The 27,940-nt window shown below is 45.1% G+C and overlaps 4 protein-coding genes across 4 annotated transcripts; 1 reads left to right on the forward strand and 3 right to left on the reverse strand.

Moving 5' to 3' along the window:
* Window positions 1–1,125: 1,125 nt before the first annotated feature.
* Window positions 1,126–4,966, reverse strand: P884DRAFT_219441 (major facilitator superfamily domain-containing protein). Its single transcript, XM_069439411.1, has 6 exons — window positions 4,465–4,966; window positions 4,067–4,403; window positions 2,910–3,202; window positions 2,012–2,815; window positions 1,838–1,910; window positions 1,126–1,740 (listed from the first exon to the last, which is right to left on the reverse strand). The coding sequence occupies exons 1-6, from the start codon at window positions 4,563–4,565 to the stop codon at window positions 1,498–1,500; spliced, it is 1,851 nt and encodes a 616-aa protein (XP_069299742.1). The 5' UTR covers window positions 4,566–4,966; the 3' UTR covers window positions 1,126–1,497.
* A 500-nt stretch (window positions 4,967–5,466) lies between these two features.
* P884DRAFT_283459 (uncharacterized protein) lies at window positions 5,467–8,255 on the reverse strand (the record flags this gene model as incomplete). Its single annotated transcript, XM_069443662.1, has 6 exons — window positions 5,467–5,875; window positions 6,038–6,703; window positions 6,760–7,544; window positions 7,639–7,968; window positions 8,031–8,162; window positions 8,238–8,255. 6 exons carry the CDS (start codon window positions 8,253–8,255, stop codon window positions 5,467–5,469), a joined length of 2,340 nt encoding a protein of 779 aa, XP_069299743.1.
* A 268-nt stretch (window positions 8,256–8,523) lies between these two features.
* On the reverse strand, window positions 8,524–8,772 carry P884DRAFT_157777 (uncharacterized protein; the record flags this gene model as incomplete). Its single annotated transcript, XM_069437250.1, has 1 exon — window positions 8,524–8,772. A coding segment is annotated over one exon (249 nt), but the record flags the coding sequence as incomplete, so codon positions are not given.
* Window positions 8,773–19,078: 10,306 nt separating this feature from the next.
* Window positions 19,079–19,669, forward strand: P884DRAFT_297924 (uncharacterized protein; the record flags this gene model as incomplete). Its single annotated transcript, XM_069444558.1, has 2 exons — window positions 19,079–19,551; window positions 19,636–19,669. The coding sequence occupies 2 exons, from the start codon at window positions 19,079–19,081 to the stop codon at window positions 19,667–19,669; spliced, it is 507 nt and encodes a 168-aa protein (XP_069299745.1).
* Window positions 19,670–27,940: the final 8,271 nt, after the last annotated feature.

A 27,940-nucleotide genomic window follows, 5' to 3' on the forward strand; every position in this document is an offset into this window, starting at 1 on the left:
GGTCAGCCTCTTCCTTGTTATCTATTATCGAACTCCATAGTAGTTATACAAGGATTGTTAATTTCTACATTAATCTACAAATTACAAGCCCTCTTTTAGAGGCTCCTATAGTTATTTCATTACTTTAACTATAGCTACCTTTAATCTTTGACCATTAACTATTTAATTACTTATAAGATTTATAGCTATCTTATTAAAGAACTAATAGCTTAAATAAAATATAATAAATTTATTATTAACTTTATTAAATCTATTATTATTATCATTATTAGTATTATACTACTATACTATAGTATATTAGAACCTCTCTAGTTATATACAGTGGAAACTATATATAATAGGCTAGATAATAACCTTTATCCCCCCTTTAATAGCTAATTTAGACATCTAATATATTATAAAGAAAAGGAGAAGTGGCTAGAATAGCCTTATAAAAGCCTAGCCCCTAGATCTAGCCTCCTTATAAGGCTATACTCTAGATACCTCCCTAGGTCTATTAGCTATTATAGAATCTTCCTTGCTAAGTAATAGATATAGGTCTATAGGTCTTATAAAATAAGATCTAGGTCTCTATAGCTAAATGTTAAAAAGCATTTAACTAGAAGGACATTAAATTAGCTGAGCTATATTAGGAAAACAATGCTCTAAAGATATAATTAGAAGTAGTTAGCTATTAAAGAGAAAGAGGTTAGTCATTACAGCATTTAGCTGTCAGTAGGTCAGATCCGACTGGCCTACTAATAGGGATGAGGTCGACATGTATTTACATAGCATCCCTATATGCCTCCGGCACTTGGAAGAATTAACGTATCATATCACCACTTCTACAGACCCGTACTAGTAGGTCTAGGAGTGCCGCCCACGGCGCGAATACCGCTGTGGTGTCGTATCTTGCAGCCTGTCCGAGCTATGGTCATTTGCAGCCATCGAGCTGTAGCAGTAGTTATAGATCTAAACTAGTAGTTCGCTACAATTAAATAGGTATCCTAGGTATAGATTAAAGCTAGCTATATAGAATATTCTATAGCTAAAGAAAGCAACTTGGAAAGTATAGAATAAGTAGCTTTCTATATTATAGTTAGTTAAAGAGGTTATAGTAGATATAGTTAAAAGAGATATGTAGGTATTAGTGCCAAGGTTTGCTAAGTGTTCTATTGACAGGTTGTTCTGTTAATAGGGGAGTCCTACTTAAAGTGCCACCTCAAGCACTAGGTAATGTTCCGCGTCTCTGCTGGACAATCTATATACAGGCATCTCTGAGGCGAAAGCGCCGGTTCAACACTCGTACGCTTGATACGTTACAGGCAAGTCCATGTCAGGCTGATAATGTGCATAATTTATACAGCAGCAGCACCGTCAACAACAATCAAGTCCGCCCTGAGACGCACCAGCGAACCTCACTCGGCGCGATGTAGGTGACTGATCTCTGTGGGGGCAAGGCAGCTTTGGCGGGCGAAGCGCTCGGGTTATCATTCGGGTGCCATAGCAGAGGGCACTTCATTCCTGATGAAGGGCTGTATTCGCGGTTGACTTTGGAGCGGGAATGGACAGCCAGGTCAGAGCGGTGCAGGCGAACAGGGCGACCAGGATGGGCTGCAAGACCTTGACGCCCTCGTGGGTGGCCAGGATTCCGGTGACGATGGGAAACACGGATCCTCCGATCTGCCCAATGACGAAGACGAGGGGAAGAGCTGTGGAATGGATGGCTGGAGGGAACAACTTCGAGGCGACCGAGACGCCCTGTTGGGGGAGGGGGGTGAGATACCATCCATCCATAGGGATATGAAATTTTTTTTTTTTTTTTTTTGTTGGGGGGAGGGGGTTGGGTTAAACCTACGGTAACGAAGAAGGGGCCCGAGAAGAAACCCAAGAAGCTTACAGCGATGGAGGCCGCAATGATGTTTGGAACTCTGTTAATTGAATCGATGGATGGTGAGTCAGGGACCTTCTCCAGCAACTTTCTGCACACACGGAGAGTATCTGCAAGAACGGAATCGAGGGAGCGACTCACAGCCAGAAGAGCAACTGGAGCCCGATGCACAAAACGGAGTATACGAGGATCATCCTGCGCTCCCCGAGACGTTTGGTGGGCTCGGCCAAGAGCAGCCTCCCCAGGAAGCAGCCTCCGTTGAACCCTGCGGGGATGTAGCCCATCTGGGCGAGCTCGCCGCCGCGGACGACGACGAGGTACTCGACAAGCCAGCCCCCTGCGGTGACGGCGGCGCCCAGGAAGAAGAAGAAGAAGAGGCTCAGCAGCCAGACGGTCGGCATGCGGACGGTGTTCTTGATAAGGGTCGCGGCGGCCTTGTTCCGGGACGTCGCCGGTTCCTCCTCCTCACCGGCCGCGGCGTGGGGGGACGAAGAGGAGGTCACCCTCTTTTTCCTCGGCAGGCGGCCGACGGTGGAGCGGAAAGCGACGAAGACGAGGACCAGGTTGGCGACGCCCAGGCCGAGCGGGAAGGTGTAGAAGAGATACCAGCGCGAGACGGACCCGGCCGAGGCGACGGCGGTGGCGACGAAGGGGCCGACGAGGCAGCCGGCCATGTACATGGCGTGGATGAACCCCAGCCAACGGTGCGCCGACGGGAGCTTGGTGACAAACGTGTTAGCGTGGGTGTCCTGGAATGCCTGGCCCACCGTGGTGAACCAGAAGCTGAAGGCGAGGAGACCAAAGGGAGGGCCCCAGGACCGCAGAGCTTGGCCTATTACTTGGCTGGCTGCCCCGATGGCCAGCATGGCGCCGAGGTCGAGGTACTGGCATATGTGCGTGTTGGTGACGGCGGTGAAGAGCCAACCAAAGAAGCTGGCAGCGAATCTGTCATGGGTCCCGTATCAGAAGGCCTCACGTCTCTCTCCTGATTCACCGGCTCTCTAAACTCCTGAATGCAATGAAGGGCTGTCTGACGTACAAGGAGGAGACGACGGTAGGGTTGATTTCATACTGGCGCATGAAGTAGGGCACCAAGGGCCCCATGCTCCCGTCGTTGACTCCCGCCACAAAGAATGAGAAGCCGGCGCTTATGGACCTCAAGATTGTGGCTCGATCGTATTTGGCCGCGGAAGGAGCCCCATTATGGTCCGATTGCGTCGATGTTCTGTTTTCACTTCGGGGTTCTGAAGGAATCTCTACGAGCTCTGTCTGAACCTCGACGGTCTGCGTTGCCATGCTCAACTCCTCAGCGGGGCCGGAGAAAGATGAGACCTGCGAATTCGAAATGACGAAGAATAGGGAATGATAACAATGACAGCTGTGTGTCGAGTCAATGGTGGAATCACGGCTAGATTTGACACCTTTCTAAATTTCGATATGATGAACGCCGTGTCCAGTGAAGTTGGCGTTGGTGTGCTGTGCGGAGAGAAGTGCGGACTACACAGGGGCTCATTCCGCCACAGCCGAGATTTTAGCGAAGAAACAGCGGGGAAACGGCTGTGCCGGGCGCCCTGTTCTCGAAAATGCGGACTTTCCTGATCGGGGGCGTCCGACAACAACGGATCACACGCGAGATGCGTGTAAACAACGGATGGAAGACAAAACCATATGTTGAGAAGAGCAAGAACCGTGGTCGTTGGGAAACGGTATCGAGGCATGTTGGATTGCGTGAGGTGCAGCCAGTGAAGAGGGAATACAAACTACAAGCATGGGTCTCGAGTTCTCCTTCGTAATCCGCACTCTCTCCCCTTGAACTGGTGCGTGATAAATTTAACCCGAAAAGCAGAGTACTCTATATATATTGTACGTGTCTAGGTGGTATTATGCTGCTGGCGGGACCAATGCCCTCCTCTGTCCACAGCCTGGAGCCCGGGCCGAAGACCTAATTACTCAAACCACGCTTGGCCGCGTCTCGGTGTCTCCGTCCGGCGGTGTCACCTTCTTGACCACTCGCGCCGGTGTGCCTATGGCCACGCTCCAGGCCGGTATATCCCTGGTGACGACCGACCCGGCGCCGATCGTGCATCCCTGGCCGATGGTGACACCGGGCAGCACCACTACGTGGCCGCCGATCCAGCAGTCGTCCCCGATGGTGATGGGCTTGGCATACTCGATGCCGTCGCGCCGGCTGCGCACGTCCGTCTCGTGCGTCGCCGACAGGAGGGAGACGTTGGGACCGAACATGACGCGGTCGCCGATGGTGACGATGGCGCAGTCCAGGATCGTCAGGTTAAAGTTCGCGTAGAAGTTGCGGCCGAGCCGGATGTTGCACCCGTAGTCGACCCGGAAAGGGGGCTCGATGAACGCTCCGTCGCCCACGTGTCCCAAAAAGTCGCGAAGCATGCGCAGCCGCTCCGCAGAGAGCGACTCAAAGCCCGCCGTAGGGTCGTCAGGGAAGTAGTTGTTGTACTGGTGGCACCATCTCCGCGCCTGGAACCGGGCGGTAGCCAGCGCCTTCTCCTGAGGATCGTAGCTGTGACAGTCCATGCCAGTCAACAACGGTTGAGGTCCAAGTGAACTGGTGCCTGACTCACAGCATGCCAGAGATCATCTTCTCGTATTCATCACCACCAGGAACGTGGGCGAGTGTCGCCGCTTTTGCGAGCTCCTCGGGGGCCTTCTCTTTGGCGGCCATGCTGATCTGTTGGTTTGCTGTCTTGTTGTCCCCAGATGTTAGCGACAAACAAGTACACTGAGACGGTGGCTGGTCCGAACAGGAAACGAGCGGCCGAACCAAAATGAGTAGGGAAATTTTCAAACCCGCGAGAACGGAGTGGTTGCTGTGAGTTTCGCGGCCCCGTTCTGGGAAATTGGCTTATTCAAGACCCCGCAGGATGCGGTGGCACGACTGAAATGTGGATTCAGCTGTGAGGAGGTGTGGGGAGAGAGCCAAGAAAGCACCACTAATTAATGACCGCTCGTGCCCTTCGCAACCGTGACCTTCGCAACCGTGATGATGGATTCATGTACGCAAACATATCATACAACTAAGCGCCCCAATCTCCTAATACTGCCTCCACATCCTTCGACGGCACTCCGTGATTGACGCGTCTACCGACAATAGGATTATTCCGTCCGACAGAATGGTAGTAATCCAGACATGTGACATTGCTCCGGGACAGAGCTAAGCTAAGCTTATCTGGACACAAGAGCCAGTCTCCGGCGGATGGCGGAAGTAAAACAACCGCAAAGAGCAATTTCACGGGTATGCGTACTAAAGGCATGACCTCCTGTTTTGCGACCTCCCCTACAAATCTTTGAACGTAAGCAGACTTCTTCCCGGGCCTACCGGAGTCCAGAGGATGATTCATGTACATACGTATACGTATAGGCAAGCAGATCACCACAGACGAAGCAGAGGAACTGCCCCTACGACTACTCTGACAACTGACCCCTTTCCCAGCCAACCGAACGCCAGTCCATTTTCCCGCCCACAACGCAGACAAACAATATACAAAAAAAGGTGAGCACCACGCCAGACATCCCAAGCAGAAGGACCCCCCCCCCCCCCCCAAAAAAAAAGAAAATAGAAAAGGTCAAGGCAAGCCCATGAACCCACCCCCCTGAAGAAAGCGGAGCTGGTGCTCCCTCAGATCGGCCCAGGTGCGGAGCTCCTGCTCCTCGTCCTCGCCGGCGGCAAGGCCGACGACGCCGCCGTCCGGGCCACCGCCGGGGGGGATGCGCTCGAGGCGCATGAGGATGTCGACGAACTTGCTGAGGGACTCCTGGGCCTTGACGGCGACGGGGCCCTTGCGCTCGGGCGCGTCGTTGACCAGGGTGCTGGCGACCTGGCGGATCTTGTTGATGAGCGAGGCCCCGTTGGGCTCCATGCTGCGCTGCGGGATCGACGCGAGCACCGTCAGCAGGTGCTGCACGATGAGCTCCCGCTCGGCCGTCATGTTGGCGTCGACCGGGTCCGCCTGCTCGGCCGCGGCGACCGATTTGCTGGCACCGCCGCCGTTGGCAGCAGCGCCGGCGTCTCCCCCCGGATCGGCGCCGCCCGCGTCGGTGCCGTCTGCGGGCCGCGGCTGCTGCGTCGCGGCGAAGGAGGCCTGCGCCGCCTGGGAGCGGACGTGCTCGCGGTGGGCGTCCCGCAGGTTGAGGTACCGCTCGACGTAGTAAGAGCGAGTCGAGATCTGCGAGGCATGGATGTTGGCTTTCTGGATCTCGTACTGGAGAAGGCGGCGGCGTTCGGGCTGTGCGCCAGGTTTGTGGCGGAAGTCGGGCGTCGGTGGTTGTTGTTGTTGCTGCTGCTGCTGCTGCTGCTGCTGCTGCTGCTGCTGCTGTTGTTGTTGTTGCAGCTGCTGCGGTTGAAGGTGGGCGTAGGGAATGGGATAATAGTGCAGGGCGCTGGCGGCGTCATCAAAGGCCCCGGCTTGGGCCGTCACGGTTGGCATGACGTTGGGGAGGTTGTGGCTGGGCTTGCTACTCGATCCGGCGTCCAGGTCAATCGTCAATTCGCGCGGCAAGCCATCTAAGATCTGTTTCACCGCCTGCAGCGACTCATCCAGCATTGCCTTCTGATCGTGAAAGGGAAGGGTAGAGATGCCGTAGGACAGCTCCACGCTTACGAGGCCGTTCATCGTCATGTAGATCTTGACGCCGTAATTGAAGCCGGTAAGAAGCGAGAGGGTGTGTTCCGGTTGTCCCAGTATCTGATGGGTCAAGATGTATTGATCATCCACCTCGACGGGCAGGTCAGGGTATGGCTCGCCCGGCGTGGGTGGCGGGAGGACAATGTCGCTGTGGTGTGTGCCCAGCTGGTACATGGATCTGAAAGATGGTCAGCCAGCGAACGGTAACCAAGGCGAATGATTCGTACTACTCACCGGAGCCCCAGAAACAAACACCAAAAGATGCGCTTGCCAAGCTGGTCCTCGACATGGTTGAACGGCGGCCCACGGTAAGTGACGCCGAACATGGAAGAGCCCATGTCGCGCGGCTTGTGGTAACCCAGCTCTCGGATGAAGGTCATGGACTCGGCCATAAAACGGCGACACACTTTCCACTGCATGGTGTAGGCAGCCGCGAGCCCGAGAAAGTAGCTCGTCGCTGCGTCATAGACGGTTATGCCGTCGCGGCTGTAGAAGGAGGCTCCGCGGGCGGCGAGGGCAACCGTCCTGCACCGCTCGATCAGGTCAATGGCTTTAGGGTACATGTGCATGCTTTGTTGCTGCGTTTTGAGATGTAAGCGCGCAGTTCTGGGGAAAGAGGCTACCAAGCAGCCGATCATGCTGGCGAGCAGGGCGAGAAATCCCCTGTTCGTGCGGTCCTCTCGCGCAGAAAACGACCTGCGGAACGTCGGCTCGTGGGGAAATGGCGCAAGCGGGTGGATGTACGTAAAGAAGTCGTCGATGAGCAGGGTCAGGACGGGCCACGGGGCAATGGACTCGGCGTCGAGGATGTGTTGCGCGTCCTGGGCTCCCGAGATGGAGATGAGCGTCTCGGCGGCATTGTGCGGTCCAGGGCTAATGTTTGGTTCGAGTCTCTGCTGCTTGGCCGCCTTTGCTGCCTCTGCATGCTTGTTGGGAGGTCCTCGTCGCTTCATAACCCGGTTAAAGGTGCAGTCGACGCCGAGGTCGGTGCATGGCCGGCATGGTTGGGTCTCGTCGCACTGCAAGGCAGTAATACGTGCACATGCAAAGGTCAGTGCCGTTCCGTCGAGGTTGCGAAGAGACGCTACAGGGGCTGCGGCGCTGGATGCGAACCTTGACTTTGCGCTGGCTGCACATATCGCAAGCGCGGCGCAAGCGCGTTGCCTTGGTGGGATTCGGATTGGCTTTCTGGTTTGAGCCCGCGAGCTGCGGCTGCCCAACATTGGTGCCGGTCAGGTAGGAGGCGTCGGCGAGTGATGCATGTTGAGACGACACTGGATTTGCCGCCGGCGCCGGCGCGGGTGCGGCGACGGCAGCCTGGAGTGCTTGAAGGCCATGGTGCGCGGCAGCGACTGCAGCAGCGGCAGCGGCAGCGGCAGCTTCCGTGGCGAAAAGCGAATGGGTTGGTGCGTCGGTTTGGTGGTTGTCGGCATCGGCTCCTTGCTGCGCAGCGTCGGTCGAGCCCGTGCCGTCGCTCGTTGACGTCGTCGGCGGCGGTGGGTAACTGGACATGCTTGCTCCGAATTGGCGCGTCCTATTCGACGCCGCTTTGGCCTCACGGCTTCACTCCGGATGATCCTGCGGCTGGCTGCGCTGGCGATTTTTCGGCGAAGGTCCGGTAGAATCGCGGGTGTTCGCTGAACAAAACGCCAAGGTTAGGTTAGATTAGGTGCCCTCAGGCACGCGGGAGAGATGAACTAAGCCCACGTGACTCCTGCAGTTCCTCCCATCTCGCTGGGTTCGAAGCTGGAGACTCCTTGATGGGACTCTACACTGATATTTTTTTTTTCTTTTCGTTATCGTGCTTTTATTCTCACACTTCTTCTTTTTAATACTTTTGCTCTTCATCTCGCGACATATCAGTACATTCCCCGATTGTTATCGAGTAGTTGTAGGCTCGATTCGCACAGTATGCCTCGATGAAAGCAGCGTTGACATAGACATTGGCATTCTTTTTGGGTCTAGCACGACAGAGGCACCCAAGGATGATAATTTAGCGAGGACTCTCCAGCTGCTACCCGTCAGAACCCCGACAGCAACAATCTTGTTGAGCCAGTAGTACCTCTGGCTGCCAGTCTCGAACTTGATCGACAGCTGAACCTTGCCATTTGCCCGCGCGGGTCCGGCAGTGCGGATGAAGATGTGTGCGCCGTCATCCGTCTGCAGGTGGTAGCGCGTGTCGGCTGAGAAGGTCTCGTCCTTGTCGATCAGGCCCCAGTCGGCCCCGAGGTTGAGTACCTTGCCTGTGCAGCCGTCATCGTTAGTCTCCCGGATAGTACATCGACAGCTCGCCGCTTTCTACAGTGGCATAGGTCTAAACTGGATGATTCCCAAGTCGCCTGGCCGCTGGTACGTAATTAATCATGACGCACTTAGAACCATATTTCCGCGGAGAGAACCCTACGCATAATTATAGCCGAAGTGGGAGGGGGGACGATATCCATGACGGCGGCCTACTGCACCATCGCAACGGCTTTGAGGTAATATTTATTAATTAGACATGATTATCAACATGATCCAAATGTCGGATCGAACAGAAGCTCCGAGCTCTTCCATTCAAAGACCCAGGTATCCTGCAATTAATAAAGTAAAGAATATCAAACCCCCCAAGTTATATAATCGCAAATCACCTAGACGGACATCTTGACCAAACGTCACCCTTTCCTTATCGGCAGCAGCGCCGAAACTGACGCCCGGACGTGCGCTAATTATGGTGCTATAGCCGACCATGAAAAGGCACTCGGTGTAGTCGATATCAGTGTGCGAGCCAGGCAGCCTGTCGCAACCGAAGGATTCTCGTATCGAGGCGGCGGCCATCGCCGTACAAACGCGTGTGTTCCCGTCCCTATAGAGTCGTTATCTGGCGTAGTCACTAGCGAATGCTCTGGAAAGGTGATGGAGGTCTGGTTATAGTAGTCAAAATAGTTCAAAAGATCGATGTCCTCTATCAACGTTTGCTGGCCCTATGGTTCTATATAAGAAGAAGATGGGCACAAAGAACCCACCGTTTGCAGGCATCCACAGGGCTTACTAATCTAACCTTACATGATAGACGTATCCACGGACACGTACTATATCAAGTCCCCCGCCCAGAAAAGAAAACGCAGTGCCCGTACTACAGGCTCTAAATAGCTCCCAATTTAAGCTCTCTTTCTACGTGAATATCCTAGTTATAAATAGTAGTATTATGCTACTACTATAGTATCTTATATATCGTTCTAGTCTGTACTTATTCTATATAGGCGTTTTCTAGCCGTGCCTACCTCTAGGCGAGTCTTTGACGTGGCTTTTCTAGCTATACCTGCCTCCGGGCGAGTCTTTAACGTAGCTTTTCTAGTTATACCTGCCTCTAGGTAAGTCTTTAAGGTGGTTAGTTGCCTTCCTTGATAAGCCTAGTATTTGTTTATTATCTTATATATATAGTATAGTTAGAAGTTAGTTTTCTAGATATTATATTTATAGCCGAGTCCTTTCTATTTGATAAGATACTTGTATTTGCTATATATAAGCTTATAGTCCTAAATATACTTGACTTTGTATTTGTTACTAGATTCTAGCCTACTATTAGTATAACTATCTTTAATAAGGCTAGTAGGTGGTATAGTATGGTTATATAGATTAGTTCTAGGAGGTATAGGTAACAAATAGGCTATAAATATTACTAGGTATATATCTATATTAGGTAGTAATTGTAAGTGGTATACTAGACGGCTAACGTATTTAATGATCTTAAATAGGCCTATACGTTATTAGGACATTTTATATAATAGTCGACCTAATAGATAGTAGCTATAGTATAGGCGTAAATATACTTGGTCGCCTAGCTTGAACTCGATATTACGGTGGCTAGCATTATATCCGCGTTTAGCTCGAGCTATTATAAAATCTATTACCATCTAGGTATCCTAGTATAGATATTTACATAGGACTAGGATATCTTACGCTATATTTGACGATAGCATGGTTAGCGCTTCTAACGGTCTGGCAGGTTTGAAACCGTATAGTAGCTCGTATAGTGACACTCTAATAGAGGTAGTGTAGGAGCTGTTTAAATGCCACTAAAGCTACAGAAGTATAGTAGTCTAATCGTTATCTAGTTTCTTGTATATAAAGAAGCGTAGAGCAATTTCTATAGTCTAGTTCTTTTGCTCTATAAGACTGTCTCCTTATAGGTAGTACGCGGTTATCATTAATAGCTTTATACCTAGTGCCTTCTATATACCTATCTATAGTTCGGAAGTAAATTTACGATCGCGGTCAGATATAACGGCTATTAACACTCCCTAGTCGGATAGGAGTAGTTATCATATTAGTACGTTGCCCTAGTTTACGGTAGTATAGCTAGAGTAGCCTAGTATTAGGAGCGTTTGTTTAGATGACTTATAGGATACTATTATTATCGAATCGAATTTGTTATACCTATCTAAGTACTATAGCGTTCTAGCTAATGTAACTAATGGTAGCGTTACTATAAAGTCGATAGCGATTACCTATATTAGTAGTATATCTAATAGGCGGATTGGCTAATAGTTACCTATAGGAAGGTTACGATCTATAGCATTAACTTGACAAATAGGATAATGTTTTGTATAGTCCTTTACTTATCTAGTTTTTCTATTAATCGCGATACTACGTAAGTTATATATTATCTTGTTAGTTCTAAAGTAATACTTCTTATTATAGGCCAGGCTAAGGATATATTATACAAGGCTTACTAGTATATATAATATATAAGTGCTATCTAGGCAAATATAGTAGAGGAGCTTGTCGATCAAGATAAATGGTAGCCTACGGCGTGAAAAAATAGCGATGCCCTTATTATCGATAGTTCTATCCGTATACTTGGTTTTGAGGTCCTTAATAATATAGGCATACTTGGCATCTGTTTTGTAGCCGTTAACGAACTTCGTTTTGAGGTTAGGATCTATCTACGCCTCGGCGAAAGCAAACTAAACGTTATTAAGTATAGCTAGCTTATTAGAGCGTTTAGACGGTTCGGGGTCTTATAACATACGTAGTCTACTTAAGGCATCTAGTATAAAGTTAAGCCTTCTAGGAAGATAGTAGACTTTGAGGTCGTATTACGATAGGTAGATAGATATATTAATTAGGCAGTGGTTAGTATAGTCGGTAGAGCTTGTATCTAGGTTAGTTTGTTCTATAATTCCGTATATAGCGGCGTGGTTAGTTAATACGATAACTGGTATACGTGCCGAATAGACTATTATACGTAGTTTACGAATTGCCTATACTAGACAAGCGACTTCTTATTTAGAGGGCCTATATCGTATCTTAGCCTTTGTTAATAGGCGGCTTAGGAATATAACTAGTAATACTTGGTTAGCTAGGATAGGTACGCCTAGGTACTAGTTATATCTATCGCAAGTATAGAAGACTATAACGCCAAATCCGCGCTCTAAACAGCTATCTAGTTAAATATATAGCTATTTGTTAGGATTAAAGTAGTATAGGATAGTTAGGTTCTTACGATAGATAGCCTCTTATAGGGCTGAAAAAGACGCCTTTTCTTGCTTGGTCAGTTCGAAAGAAGTATAGCTATAATAGCCTATTTACTTGGTATAGTTACTAACTTCTAAACTACTAGACTTACACCCTTGTGTTAGTAACTTAGTTTTACGTTTTTACAATGGTTTAACGATCTTTATATAGTATAGAATCAAATGCTATAGGAATCTAGTAGCGCCTAAATATTATTCTAACACCTTTAACGTATATAGAAAGGATAATTACTTAAATACTTCGATACGCTAAGCTATATTAGTAAGGCCAAGACTGTCTACCTAAAAGCTAAGGAGTTCTACGTCTAGGTATCTAATATAGGATTTGGTAGGAGAAATGATAATGTTCTTCTTCTCGAACAGGCTAAAGATAGTCCTTAAATGGTGTATATAATCTTTGGCTATATCTAAGAAGATGACGATATTGTTAATAAACGTATAATAGTAGGTAGAAGATGGTCGTAATAGCTAATCTATAAACCATTATATATATATAGGCAAATTACAGTAACCTATAAGTACTATAGTTAGCTATTCCAAACCATATAGACTAATTAGTATAAACCTATCGCGATACTATAGATATACGCTAAATTAATAGAAAAACGATATAGCGTTAATAGCCATAATAAACTTCTTCCTATATAGGGCTACGATAATCTCTAACTATAGTAGTAATAGGTAGTTATCTAAGATAGTAATCTTATTTAAACTATATAGATTAATGATAACACGACCCTTAGTAATGCCCTTAATATTACGCCAAATAACGAAGATAGGATAGGCAAAAGGTGTAGCCTCTTTTACGAATCGTATCTTTCCCTATTAATAGAGGGTATCAAAGGTCTTATCTAGGACTTCCCTGTCCCTCTAGCTTAACAGGTATACGTAGGAGCGTATCTTCTAATGTTACTAGCCTTCTACTAGTAGTACTTTCATCTATTTGCTCTTTGATATATTAATTAGACTATTATCATTCTAGAGTTATAGAAATTCGTTAATTAGGTTGGTAAACTTCCTAGCTAGGGCCGAGTCGCTTATATAGATATAGACACCGTTATTAGTAACGATCTTAGGTAGGGAGCCGGACATCCTTAATCCTAGGGTAGAATGCTTCTCTGGTACTTATGGTTTACGTTCCTTATTACTAGCGGTATTACCGGCGGCTCTAGGCATTACTTTTAACAAAATATCTAGCCATTAGATTCTCTTAGAGTGCTAGGTAAGTTAGAAGACGAAGTCGCTAATAGGTATATTCGAATTCGCGTTTTCAATGTCGGTAAATATTGCTATAGGCGCGAGTTACTTTAGAGGGATATAACTGCCTTCGAGGATTACTCCTATATAGTTATTTAAATTGAAAGAGGTATTAATAGGAACGATATTATAGTAATTAGCGATTATTAATATAGGGTTAACGTCGGTTACTATAGCTAGTATAGCTATCGTTATAGCGGTAGTTACGACCGTAGTAGCGCTAAAAGCTATTTCCTATAAATAGGCGAAATAGCTACTATCTTCCATTTCTTCGATCCTTCTAATAGGGTACCTCTTCGGGATATAGATCGTTCCTCGTGTAGTATTTTTGATAGGTACCACTTTTAGAGTCTTTATATCTACTATAAAGTTATAAACGGCTATATAGGCTAAGTTAAATATAAAGGCGCGATCTATCGGGAGAGGCTTATACTCGATAGGTACTATTACCTATTAATTAGGTAGGAGGGTAATTTCCCTAGTTATTTTAACCTTCTATATATAGGGTATAAAGTATATATATATAGAAAAAGGAATATAGAAGTTAAATAACTATAAATTAACTTCCTTATACTAGTAGTCGATATTAGTATCGTAGGAATCTAGGAATTCGTTACCTATTAGGAGATTCGGCGCTAGGGAGTCGATAACCTATATAGAACAGGTAAACTTGGCTAGGGTAGGGATACCGTTTTCTATACCTAGTAGATAGATATCGAACGTCGTCTACTCGTTAAGACTTAGTATAACGTTTCCTATACCTTTGACTCTACCCTTATATCGTTTAATCTAGTAGTTTAATCGTTATAAGAAACTATAGTCGATAAGGGAGCGACTAGCGCTAGGATCTAGGTAAATCTCTATAATGCCACGGTTAGTTAGTTTATAGTACGCCTAAATACGTAGATAGGTATAACCTAAAGGTAATCTATAGAGGTTAGCTATATACCTACCTAGTATATCCTTGACTTAGTATACATCTACTATAGCGTTTTCCGGTGACGTTATCATCAAATCCGTTGCCTAGTATACCTTTTCTGACGGCGTAGTAGGCTCTTCTATCTTACAAATGCTACCGGATTTAATAGGGTGGCGAATACTACTAGCTTTTGCTTTTTGATAGGACTTTAAGTACTAGAAGAGTACGTTCTGCGAATCTAGTATGGTATTATAAAACCTATAAGTGTAGTAGGCCAAATCTATAAGATTAGCTTCGTAGTTATAGACAGAAGGAAGAGGGCCTTTTCTATAGCACCGTTTGGCATGAGAGTATACTTCGAATTAAGAATTAAAGGCATTATAGCACTTGTAGTAGGTAAGCTACGAGTTTAAAATGATATACGCGATGCTAGTATCGCTATCTAAAGATTCGGATCCGGATTTAGGGACACTAGTAGCCGAATGATCGTTAACTTGATCCGACTTAGAGCTAGAGTTATTACTAGCTTCCTTTGCAAAGTGCGTATGGTCGCGATAGTTCTTCTAGCGGTTGTCCTTATAGAACTTGTTATCTTATTTGCCTTCCTACTACTTGCGATCGCCTTGGTCGCGGCGGGTTCCTTTATAGTAGTAGTCATTTCCGTGGTTTCGATCAATTCTACGGTCACGTATATTATTCCTAAATGGTCTGTCATTCTGGTAGCCAAATTGTTACTATCGGTTAGCGTTAAAGGGCTTGAAAGGACCATGACTTTTATTCCTGTAAGGCTCTGGTTTGCTATCCGGGATTGGCCTTTTCTATAGAAATAGGTAGTAGTTAAGAGTGGCCGCTAGAACAATAGATCGAGACTACTTAATATATTATATATAATTTCTAAGATAGGAATATCGCTAGAGAGGATCTAGGTATTACTTGATATAGAGGTCTATTATAGACTAAACTTAAACTATAACTCCTTACTAGTTATCGTTATATTTATTAAGTATATATATTAAGTATACCTAATAGAGTATCTTCTATACGAAGAAACTAAGTGCCTATTTATCCTTTATAATGTCCTTTAAATATAAGCGACTTTCATTAAATTTATAGGTAATAGTTATAGCGTCTAGTATAAAGCGTTCTTATAGTCGTTCTACGATAGATTATAGCCCTTAATCGTGTAGTTATCTACGCGTGGTACCATTTAATTCGTTAGTCCACCAGATGATTACTAGACTACCAAGGAGAGTTTAAAAGTAGGATAGAATCTACGTCTTAACACTTCTATAGGGGTTACTTTCTAGAAAGGTTTTAATGTGGTTAGCGAAGTAGTAGACGTTAGTAAATACTAGGTTCTTTCTATCGTTAATAATGCCTAGTAATTATAGGTTAGGAAAAGAAGGATTAAACTAGCTAATATTGTCCCTCTTGATCTTGAAGTCTAAGTAGCTTTATGTACTTATAGTGGTATTATACGTTAATTCGCGTATATAACGTCTATTACTATTGCTACCATTGTTACTAAAGAGTAGTATACCTCGATAGCGCCTATTATTCCTATTATCAGAGGTATAGTGGCAGTTAGGGGGATTGTCGTCACCGTCTTTGCTATTATCAGGGGAATCAGGATCTCTGCTACTACTAGCTACAAAGTATAGTATTCTATACTACTATACGTGTTCGGGCCGGCCAAGATTAAACCTATAGCTAATGTTAGCGCCTTTAGGGGGTATAGGAAAAGCTCTACTATTATAGTATATATTTTCTATAAGGTTACTAACTTCCTATACTTCCTCTATAATAATATTAAGTCTAGCTAGGTTAAGGGAAGATCATTAATAACTAAGCGGTTATATATCCTTCTCTTCTTTATATCTATATATTATATTAACTATCTCCTTTATCTAGGTTACTACTCTACTAAGAACGTCCCTATACTATATTATATATATTTCTAGTTCCTTAATATGTTTAGCTAGTAATACTATCGTTACTAAAACTTTCTTTTCTAGGTAAAGGGTAAGTCGATCTTTGACTTTTACTATATAGGTTATAATTCTATAGTCTATCCTAGTAAGACCCTTTTCTATATTCTTATTAAATATCTTTATAAATTTACTAAGAAATCCTTTAATGGTTTTAATAATATAGTTAGTTTAGGCCTTTAGCTAGGCAAATCGAAAATCTATCTTGCCATTTAGCCAAGTAAGTATTTCTTTATTAGCACTAAACTTGTTAGGTTTAGCTTACTCTATCTTATATTCATTAGCAAATTCTATCGCCGATTCTGTCTCTTATATAGGAGCTTCCTTTTCTTAAGGTAATTAACTACTAGGGTTAGGCTCTAATACCTATAAACTTGTTAGAGGAGATATTCCATAGCGTCTTTAGAGTATACTTACTACGTAGTCAGAGAGTTCCTTATATAATAGTTGTTTGGTAGGGGAGTTTAGAGGATATAGACTACTAAGAGGATTGTCTATAGGAAAAGATCTAGGTATTAATATAAGGTTTACCTAGCCTATTTGTTAGAGGTAAATAAAGATAGATTTAAGAGGTTAAAAGGAAGAGGAATATCCTAGTTACTAAGTTACTAGGATAGAAGAAGGTAGGTAGATAGATAGTAATTACTCTAGTTACTAAGTCGCTAGAAATAGGGAGATAGATAGGGATAATTATCCTAGTTACTAAGTTACTAGGAATAGGGAGATTTTATAGTGGTTATAATAGAATTGCTTAGTTTAGTTACCAAGTTACTAAAACTAAGCTTAACTATTATAATATTAGTACTAAATTAATTATTAGAGTAATACGAATCTAGTGCTAATAGTTACTAGATGGTTGGTCGTAGTGCTTATTACCATTTAATAGAGGTCTGGTTATAGTAGTCAAAATAGTTTAAAAGATCGATGTCCTCTATTAACGTTTGCTAGCCCTGTGGTTCTGTATAAGAAGAAGATAGGTATAAAGAACCTACCGTTTATAGGTATCCACAGGGCTTACTAATCTAACCTTACATGATGGACGTGTCTACGGACACGTACTATATCAAAAGGGTATCTATCTTATTACGTATATAGTGTATATAGCCCTGCCTTACCTACTAGAGCCTATACATCGTATTCCTCTAGGAATGGCTGGCCGCTAGTATAGAAAGTAGTGCTGTGCTTTGTAAGGTGTTTCTAATATGGTTCCTTGGACTTTACGATGATCACTCCCATTGCCTCGTCCTAGGAAACCCGTTCGAGACGGCCAGTCTTCCTAACCAGGGGGTAGATAGGCGGTCATTGCTGTATGTAGCTTTCTAGCTATATATAGATAAGGCATAATTAATTATAGATTCAATAGGACAAGACATAGGAGAGTACGGACCTACTCAGACCTTTCGGTCCTAGATGCCCTTTGCTCACGCGGTCTGTCGCCCTTCCCCTTACTCCGACAAACCTTGCCATCTTTGACTCCAATGTCAATACCGTAGCCATTACTTTCAGCAGCTAGAATCACTCGTCGGGCCGTTAAGTAATGTACAGAAACACCTGCATAGTACATAGGCACTTTGGACCTATAAATCCGGCTCTTCGACATATGCCATGTCTACTCTGGTCGGCCATTTGTCCTTAATTATAGGGGTTTTGCGAGCCCCAAGTGTCTTTTATACAATCACAGGTCTAATTTGTAGGAGCAGAGAAATCCATTCTTAGCCTCTCTTCGCACGCACCAAGCAAAGACTTGCACAGTTGGTAATGGATATACCAACTACAACGGACAGCATTTTGAAAAGAGAGCGCTTTCACGCATCACCTTGCGCGTCCGGAGCATCCTTGGCCACGCTCCATTCAGTTGCTTAAAGGACCAATTGGTACCGTCAGAACCCAAAATGGGAAGTTTATTGACGTCACTGTCTAGTAGACGGAAGCTTGTTTCTCGTAATTGAGGCTTGTATAGCTGCGCACCTCCTCTAGGGTTGGTTTCTGTTTTTTGGCGTTTCCGGAAGGGGTAAACATTTCGGTAGAAGTCTTGGACTTCGACCGGTAGTTGAAGGCATACACTGAATGATTATAGCGTGTCTTCGGAGATAGGTTCCCACTTCGGCCAGAAACGATCCTGTATACTTAGGTAGCTAGGTGCCCTGGGTATTGCATCTCGAGCGAATCCTACACTGGTGGTTAGTTATTATAATCAGTGCGCGCAGTAACTATCGTCTCGGGCAACGGCTCGGAGAAATGGAAGAAGATAAAGACGAGATAATTAGCCAAATGCATACCTAGCTACTTCCCGGTGGGTGCTTGGCCAGGCAAAAATCCGGGTGGTAGATGACCCGTTCGCTTGTTAATGCGAGCTGTTTAAATATAATAATTAGGATGCATTCCCTACTTACCTCCTTGTCTAGTGGATAGGTACGCCAGATGCCAAGGTAGGCAGCCACTACTCTCTATGGGAAGAGAACAACTAGCAATTGGAGTTTGTAGCGAGGCTGAGCTGCGGTGAGTCAAGTGCGCAATTGCACAGAGCCGAGAGCCTGAGGCTGCTGCCCGAATGCTCCAGTTCAACACACGCCAAGCATCTTAGGCAGGAACAACGCATGACCACAACGTGGCGCCACTGCTTAATAGTTCGCATCTCCCTGTGAATCAGCGAAACGTGCCCAAACAACAGCGCAAACGGAGTCTTGATAAACACAGCAATGAGCCCGGTATTATCTGTATTTACTTACATGCGACTGTCGCCGCGCGGGAAAGAAGACGCTGTTCCGTGCCAATTCTACGAAATAACACTTAGAACATTCCTTCTTTCCGGTTTAAACAATTGAGTAATTAACTGTGTCTAGAGGAACTCTGCACCGTCTGCAGCGGCAATGATCGCATCACCTTGCGTCTCTCGTCCAGGGAAGAAGAATGGAAACAGTCCACGAGTTAGGAAACGGCAGAAGCCGATCGCGCTCACGGTCCCGGGGCAACAGATCGCTAAGCCTATCGTGTGGCCGGTAGAGCTCACAAGACAAACACCAGCGAGGCGCAAAATCACCATTCCCCAGACCGCATTCGAGCAGCTTCCACCTCTCTTCGCCCTTCCACTAGACATTCGGCATCACATCTACAGCCTGATGCTACAAGAGGCTGGGAAGCGCCAGCACATATTCTGCCTGTCAGTATCCCGTAGAGGTCTGCCGACAGCTCTACAGCTTCGATACTTGCTCAGCAAGAGCTGCTACGACACAAACAATGTCTCGTATGGCCATTACGAGTGCGAACATGTGCACTCCGACAGAGACACCAAGAGAGCCGGGCTCGCCGGTTTCGTAGCACTGATGCTGACCTGCAAGTTTGCGTACGGGAACCGGAATGAACGCGCTCCAGGCGCATCATAGCACCCGCCCGGACTAATATATGGATCGCAAACTGCCGAACGTAGTGGGAGCTCCGGGAGCATTGAAAGCAGTCTGTAGTAGGTGGCTATACAAAGGAAAAGAGTGCCTTGTTAAACTATCTACAAAGGAGATAAAACGAGTAATATTTATAGACAAAGGGACTAGCCAATGCGTTAAATAGCCTTATATAGCTATAGCAAACGCGTGGCTAATACGCTTAGAAGCTTTATAGCTTCTAACACACCTCCTAGTTAAACGCGGTAGTCGTTTAACTACGCTTTGTGGTGATACTGTTCCTAGTATTATATCCTTTGTCGCTCTTACCTCGATAGCTCCTTTAGAGGGCCTACCTTCCGTATTTAGAAGTCTAAAAGAGTTAAGTATAGTAGAGCGATTCCTTTAAAGCTATAGTTCAAATATAGCCATTGTAACCATAGTAGCGATAGTATTACTAGTTTTAATCGTAATAATAATAAGATGACGCCTCCTACGCTTAAATCAATAGATAACTCGTCAGATACGCCTATCGCGAATACTACGACGGCTAGCAGGTTAACTCCCGCTCCTATAATACCTCGAAAGTGTAAGCGCGCTAAAGCTTCTATACCGTAAGTGCTCCTTTGTTCTAATGCTGATTTCGTGGTATTTTAGCAATCCTAGCGGATCTAGCGTTTTTAAGCGAATTTACGTGGTTCGGTTTCTTCTGATTAATTTGATAGCGGTTCTATTACAATTTCTAAGCGCTCTACTAGTCGTATTAAGATCATTTAAGCTAATAGAGTATAGTAATATCAAAGCTAGTGAGCTTTATAAGGTACCTTATAGAATATATATATAATCGGCTCTAGTAGGACATTCCTTTAGTAAATGTTACGATCATTCTAGTGCTAGCTCCTATTACTACTATTATACTTATAGTTACTATAAGTATAAAGATATATATATTAATTGCCTATATATTGTGACGAACCCGGCTCAGACTTCTTCTAAAAGGGTTCAGACGAAGGTAAGTGGTATAGGACAAAGGTACAAGTCGTCTAAGGGATTCGGTAAAGCCAAAGGGTTCACAACAACACTAGAGTTATCTCGCACAATAGTCAGCGATGCTTGGTATAAGTACTGTGGTTATGATTGCTATCACTGGTGAACTCCCAGAGTCCACCATAACGAGTGACTATCTACATATATATATAATCCTGGGATCACTAGCGGTCGTGGTGATCCTCCGTACTGGCTCACCTGGCTCACGTCGTGAGCCAGTGATCCTCTGCTGGGATCGTTTCTTGCCAAGTGTGATCCTGTCCTGATTGGTCCATCATTCTTCGGCTTGATTGGCCCGTTTGTGTCGGTGGCCTAGGCGGCATCTACATACATATTTCCGTGACACGATGCCCCTCCTTCAAGGCTTTCGACCTGAAAGCCCTCTTTTGGCCGTTTCAAATAGCGCCAACATCCTTTCCTACGTATACCTTGCAATTTTTCCCTTTTTCTATACTGCTAGTGGCTGACAAGATGGCAGATCGTATCTCTAAACGCCGATCTTTAAAATCCTAATAGCGCGCCGCGCTTGCTTCTTTTATTGACTCCTCTGGCATAGACGTCATGCCGTGTTCGTGGTGTTTCAAGCGGAACTTGGCTTGTCGTATGGCGTCAGGCTCTTCTTGCTATAGCGAGTGTATGCGTCGGGGTCGTTCTTACGATGGTTCCGACGTAGCGTCTGCTTGTTCGTGGCCTAGTTATTGCCTTAATATTTATAGCTAATCTTTTTATAGTAACGAAGATTATATCTAAACAAAAATGCGTAGAACAAGAAGAGGCCGATGCTAAAGAGGCCCTTTTTGTTCTTTAAACTTAACTTTAGACGGCTGTTAGTCGATTGGCTCGTCTTCGTCGCTAGAAACATTTCTTGAAGGAGCGGGGTTCCGAGCTGTTTCGTCGAGGTATATAGTCTCTAGAGGAAATAGAGGCGGAAGAACGGAGGGTACAGGATTCCGAGGCGTATATCATTAGTGACGTATGGTCCTAGGGTACTGGCGTCCCGTTTGACTAGTCCTCTTTAGGCCTAGATTTGTCAGAGGCCGACTTGGCCGTTTTGTCCGAGCCAGTGCCTGCGGTCGATCCGGGTTCTGGCGGTGGAACTGTTCCAGTTTCTCAGGGCAGTTCAAATTCTTGACTGGTTCCCATGAGTTGTCTTCTGGTCCGAAATCAAGCCACTTAACTAGGTACTATAGTTCCTCGTTAATAATACGTGAATCCAAAATTTCTTCGACGTCCCATTCTTCCTCTTCATCCTCTGCTTCGATGTACGTAGTAACCTTGGCGTTTTTTGGTACTGGTTCGAGAAGTGAAATATGAAAAACATCCGTCCGTAGTCGCATAGATGACGGTAACGATAGTCGGTAGTTAGATGTCGAGATTCGTTCTTTGATAACGAAGGGTCCGACCTTCTTGAAGTCTAGCTTCGTACTTAGTCGTTTGGTTTGCAGGTTTCGTACGATCAGATAGACTTTGTCTCCCCTCTCTAGGCGAGGTCCCTCGAGCCTATGCTTGTCGTAGTGGTTCTTCATTCTAGTTTTAACAAACTCGAGTTCCTTTTTAAGTTTCTCGTGTAGTACATACATCTGCTCTACTTTGACTGTTGCTCTTGGCATTATAACCTCTGGTCCTTACCTAAGGTCTGCTTCGTATCTATAGTTTATAAAGAATAGTATAACTTTGGTCGTTTCTGTCGGCGTTATATTATAAGCGAGTTGTACTGTTGGTAATAGTATAACCTAGTCGTCTTGCTAGTAGTTAACGTAGGAACGAAGGTATTGCTTGATAACTTGGTTTAGTCGTTCTGTTTGTCCGTTAGTCTACGGGTGATATACCGTTGACAGTTTACTATTAACGCCTAATCGTTATATTAACGCTTGCTAGAACTTCGATACGAACTTGGTGTCTCTGTCGGTAATCTATTCTTACGGCTAAGTATATACTAATACAACTTGCCGATAGATTACGTCTGCTAGCTATTTAGCTGTCTAGGACTCCTTATAGGGAAAGAAGTATACCCATTTAGTTAGGCGATCTACTATAGTAAGAATACTATCGTAGATCACTCCTATGGCCGTGTCCTTGGATTCTAGCAGTTTTGTAATGAAGTCTATCGTAACTAAACTCTATAGTTTGTTAGCTATTAGCAGTGGCTGAAGTAGCCTATATGGCTTGTATCGTACTATCTTGCTTCGATTGCAGATGTCGTAGCTCCGTACGACTTCCTTAACTCGTACCGTTAACTATAGAAAGTCGTAATGTTTCTTGACTTATACAACAGTCTTCGTGACTCCTTTGTATCCTCTGAGTTTCGACTCGTAGAGTTCTCGAATCATTTGTAGCTATTGGTCTTTGTCATGGATATACGCTTTGCCTTGGTACTAGAGTTTCCTATCTTTTTCTTCTACTCCGTTAGGTACTACTGGTCCGGGTGCTACTTGATATTATGCCTCGTCGATCCTTTCTCCTTGAAGGATTACGTAGCATTCTAGGAACGAGTCGAGTAGATCATCTTCTACGGGTGTCTGCGTTTCGTAATATAGCGTTCCGTCTTTTCGTTCCTTGAACAACGGTGGTGTTATTTCCGTTCGTCCTTCCATGTGATCCGTTCGTCGACTTAAAGCGTCCACTCGTACGTTTTCTTTGCCTTTCTTGTAGCGGATCTCGAAGTTAAATTCCGCGAGGAATTCTACCTATCGTATTTATCGTCCGTTAAGCTCCTTTGTTGTCATAAAGTACTGTAGATTCTTATAATCCGTATACACTTATACTAGTTCGACCGTGCTACTAAGATATAGTTACTATTCCTTAAAAGCTTCGATAATCGCAAGTAGTTCCTTGTCATAGATTAGATAGTTAAGACGTGGTCCGTCGAGCTTCTTTGAAAAGAAGGCTATAGGATATAGCTTCCCTTGCTCGTCTCGTTGTCCTAACTGTCCTCCGATGGCGTAGTCTGAAGCGTCCGTTTCCACCTCGAATGGTTTCTTGGGGTCTGGCAGTACCAGCACTAGATCCTTGGTGATGGTGTCGCGAATCTACGTGAATGCTTGCTTATGTCGCTCTTCCCATTGGAACTTAGCGTTCTTCTTGGTAAGCTCATGCAATGGTCGTGTGATCGCTCTAAAGTTCCTGATAAACATCTGGTAGAAGTTTGTAAACCTGATGAAACTTCGTACTTCCGTGACTAACGTCGGTCGTAGCTAATCTTTGATGGCTTTAACCTTTAAAGGTTCTATCTGAATTTGTCCTAGGGATATTTCGTATCCCAAAAATACCGTCTTCCTAATGTAGAATTCGCTCTTTTCCTTATTGACTGATAGCTTGTATGTATATAATACGTCTAGCACTACTTTTACGTACTTCTGGTGTTTGTCTATCGTCTTAGAGAAGATAAGTATATCGTTAAGATAATATACCGTAAATTTGTCGAGAAAGGGTCGGATAGCTTGATTAATTAGGGCTTAGAACGTTACCGGCGCGTTTATAAGTCTAAATGGTATGACGAGGTACTTATAGTAGCTATAGGGTATCCTAAAGGCCGTTTTCTACTCGTCGCCTTCTTTAATCCGTATATAGTTATAGGCCGATAGCAAATCAAGATACGTGAAATATTAGGCTCCTACTAACTAATCTCGGAGCTGTAAGATCAGTGATAATAGGTATCGATTCTTCACGGTCTATTCGTTAAGTTACCGATAGTCGACGTATAACTATAGCTTTCCGTCTTTCTTAGGTATAAATAGGATTAGGTAGCCTACTAGTAATATCGACAGGCAGATATATCCTCTTCGAAGGTTCTCCTCCAGATATCGCTTAAGTTCTTCGTTCTACGTCTAGCTTATATAGTAAATCTTGAAGAACTTTAGTTATGCTCCTTCCTTGAGCTTGATCTCGTGATCCTATAGGCCGTATTCCGGTAATCCTTCTAGATGCTTCGGTTCGAATGCTAGGTGTCCTTTGTACTCCCTTGGTACTTCCCTAGTCTTGTCTCGTTTCTTGGTTTTCTGATAGTATACGAATTTGGTCCTGTCTATGGCAATGCTGGTGATTTCTCCTGTCTTAACCTATTGCTCCAATTGCAGTGCTCCGCATTCGTCAACGGAGAGAATAACTATCGGCGGTTCAGCTCGTTCCTCCTGTCGTAACGTCGGTGTCGTTATGCCGCTTCTTCTAGAGTCCGTAGTGGTCTGTCTGCCACTACCCGTCTCTTACGGTAGATCCGTAGGATATGCCTTCCCTTAAGTATCGTCTATTCGCGATCCTTACGCGCTCCCCATCTCACTAGTCGAATACGACTCCGTTTGGGGTCGCAGGTGGCTACCATTCTTCTAGCTAATGTCCGGGTCGTAGTCTTTATACTATGGTAGTCCTAGTATTATGTCCTTGTCGTCGCCTATATCTATAATGCTAAATACGATTGCTATAGTCTTTCCTGCTATAGTGATATCGATCGGTTTGGTCTCCCTACGTACCTATTGCGTTAGGAATGGCCCTTTGACTATACTATGCTTCCATTTCATCCTCTAGGGTATCTATAGCTAATTTACAAGTGTTAGCGAAATCAGGTTTATCTCTACTCTACTGTCTACTAGTGCGAGCATTTCGTACTGCTTCCATTATACTATTATCCATAGTCGCTTGTCTTGCCGTCGTCGTCCAAAGATTATAACGATTTCCTATATTTCTACCGGGAGGTCTTGATATAGTGGTCTCTTGCGCTAGTTCCTCCTATACTACGTTACTACTCGCTATTATATAGGCGTTAATGGTTTTCGGGCCCCTCGAAGGGCCCTGACCCGTTTCCTAGGTCAGTGCTGACCTCTCCGATTGTTCGGCTAATAATGGCTTCGTCGATCGTGCTTATTTCCGTGAGCTATTAAGTGCTTACAGCTTCTTACCATTAGGTCCGTTCTACTTTCCGTTATATAGTCTATAGCTTTATCTAAAGTTCCTAAATTCGCGATTTCTTTTTATCCGCGTGATAGAGACAATCATTACTCTAACATGAATCCTATATGTCTCGTCCTGTTCCGCAGTGCCTAGGCCAGGCTCGTCTTGGAACTACCGTAATGCCTTCTAGACTCCGGGTTTCGATCTTCTAGAGTAATTCGGCCGCTCTGTTTCCCGCGTCGTAGACCCATTCCATAGGGCGTAAACTTCCGTCCCCGTTTTCCTGTCGGGTCGGCCAGTGATTGTTTTCGAATTTGTCGTAGAAGTGGTATTAGCATTCATATGCTATACACTGGAACCAGGGCACTTGTGCGTATGCCTTATGTCGAGGGTATAGTCACGTAGCATTACCTAGAAGATATTAGAATTCTTTTCCGAATCCTTCCTACTATATATAGACTATAGGTACCCTAATACTAAGGTAGGAATATTTCTTCTAGTAGTTTTCCTACGTACGTTTGTCTTTTCTATGGTTCGTACGTATAAACTAGTACTCCGGGTTCTATATATCGTGGCTAAGTTGCTGATCGTCAAAGTGCGCGGTGTAATTGTTAGGTCTATCGTACGTTATAGGCTATTCCCCTTTAATAGTTTCTACGATATATCGGAGTTCCCTTATTTCGTCCCTTATCTCGTTACTCTATTAGACAAGTCGAGTTAGGCGCCTATCTCGTTCGCGTAACTCCGTATTGAGCCGGAAAACTTCGTTACGGTACCATTCGATCCGTTCCTGGAGGAACAAGATGTTCGGTCCGGGTCGGTCGACTCCTTAGGTGTCGGTTGTCCACGATCTATCCCGTCTCTGCGTGACCGTAAAACCCTACTGCCTTAAGGCTAGGAGAATCGAAATCGGTGGCGTATACTCCCCTACCGTATCCCATTTGGCAATACCTATCTCTAGGTCTATAGTGACTAGTTCGGAGTATAGCGTCTATTCGTCTTCGCTATTATTATTGTATTCGAGACTATCCGTGTCGCTATCCCTATCTTTGTAGCTTATAGCTACTACTTTGACGATGTCCTTGGTTTCGTCAATGACCGTAGTTTCCTTTCCTAGGACTGGTTTCTAATCTTTCTTTGGGCTTCGATATTCTCGCTTGTAGTGTCCTTTCTTTCTGTAGTTATAGTAGGTAGCATTAGACTTGTCTTTAGCTATCTTCTTCTTGTCCTACTTCTATGCTATGTCTATATCTATAGCTCTGGGGTACGTCCCGTACGAGGTACTGATGTACGTTTGCTTTTTCTTATCGTTAGCCTTAACTATAGTTCTATTCATTCGACCTCGTTTCTACTATTCCCGTATATAGAGCCGATTGTCAATTCTAATAGCCTATACGATATATTCGTCTAGCGTTTTAGGCCGGTCATACTTATATAGCTTGTCTTTGACCCTTTCCTTTAAGCCATTATAAAATAGTTATATTAACGCCTTGTCGTTAAGCTAAGACTTGAGTATATCCTATCTAAACTATATAGTATAGGAGGCTACTAACTTGGTCTATCGGAGGTTAGCGAGCCTTTCTTACGCGTGAATCTTCTTGTCTTTGTTGCTAAAGACCTTCCGAAGCTCTTCTTCGAAACGGTCATAGGATCGAAAGACTACCTATATAAAGGCGTCTCGGTCGTCCTCGTCTTCCTCAGTAAGGTAGTCGTTCCACGTAGGCTCGAACCATCTAAGCGCCTTACCCTCTAGTCTCGTAGCTATATAGAGGACTTTAGCTTTGTCGTCCGGAAACTTGTCGTCATTAAGCCGGAAGTAGGATCGGAGGTTTGTCAAAAACCCTACAAGATCCTCCTTAGTTCCTCCGTATTTGCCAGGTAGTTCGATCTTGATACGGCTTGCTTTGGCAGTCTCGAGTACCTTGATTTTGGCGTAGGCCTCGTTAACCAGTTTCTGCGAGTGCTTTTCGCCATTCTCGAGTTCCTTGATTCGAGCTTGAGTAGCCTTGTCTCTCTGGTCTAACTCCTGGATTCGCTGCTAGAGTTGACCAAGCTAGGCAAGCAGCTGTTCGGCCGTAACGTTGGTAGCCATATCGATGTCGAGGTCGAAGTCACCTCCGTTCTGAACCATGACAGAACAAAGGGAGTGATAGCAACGTGTGACGAACCCGGCTCAGACTTCTTCTGAAAGGGTTCAGACGAAGGTAAGTGGTGTAGGACAAAGGTACAAGTCGTCTAAGGGATTCGGTGAAGCCAAAGGGTTTATAACAACACTAGAGTTGTCTTATATAGTAGTTAGCGATGCTTGGTATAAGTACTATAGTTATGATTACTATCACTGGTGAACTCCTAGAGTCTACTATAACGAGTGACTATCTATATGTATATATAATCCTAGGATTACTAGCGGTCGTGGTGATCCTC

This window comes from Thermothelomyces heterothallicus (assembly GCF_042370625.1).
Source record: "Thermothelomyces heterothallicus CBS 202.75 unplaced genomic scaffold P884_scaffold_5, whole genome shotgun sequence".
Taxonomy (NCBI): Eukaryota; Fungi; Ascomycota; class Sordariomycetes; order Sordariales; family Chaetomiaceae; genus Thermothelomyces; species Thermothelomyces heterothallicus.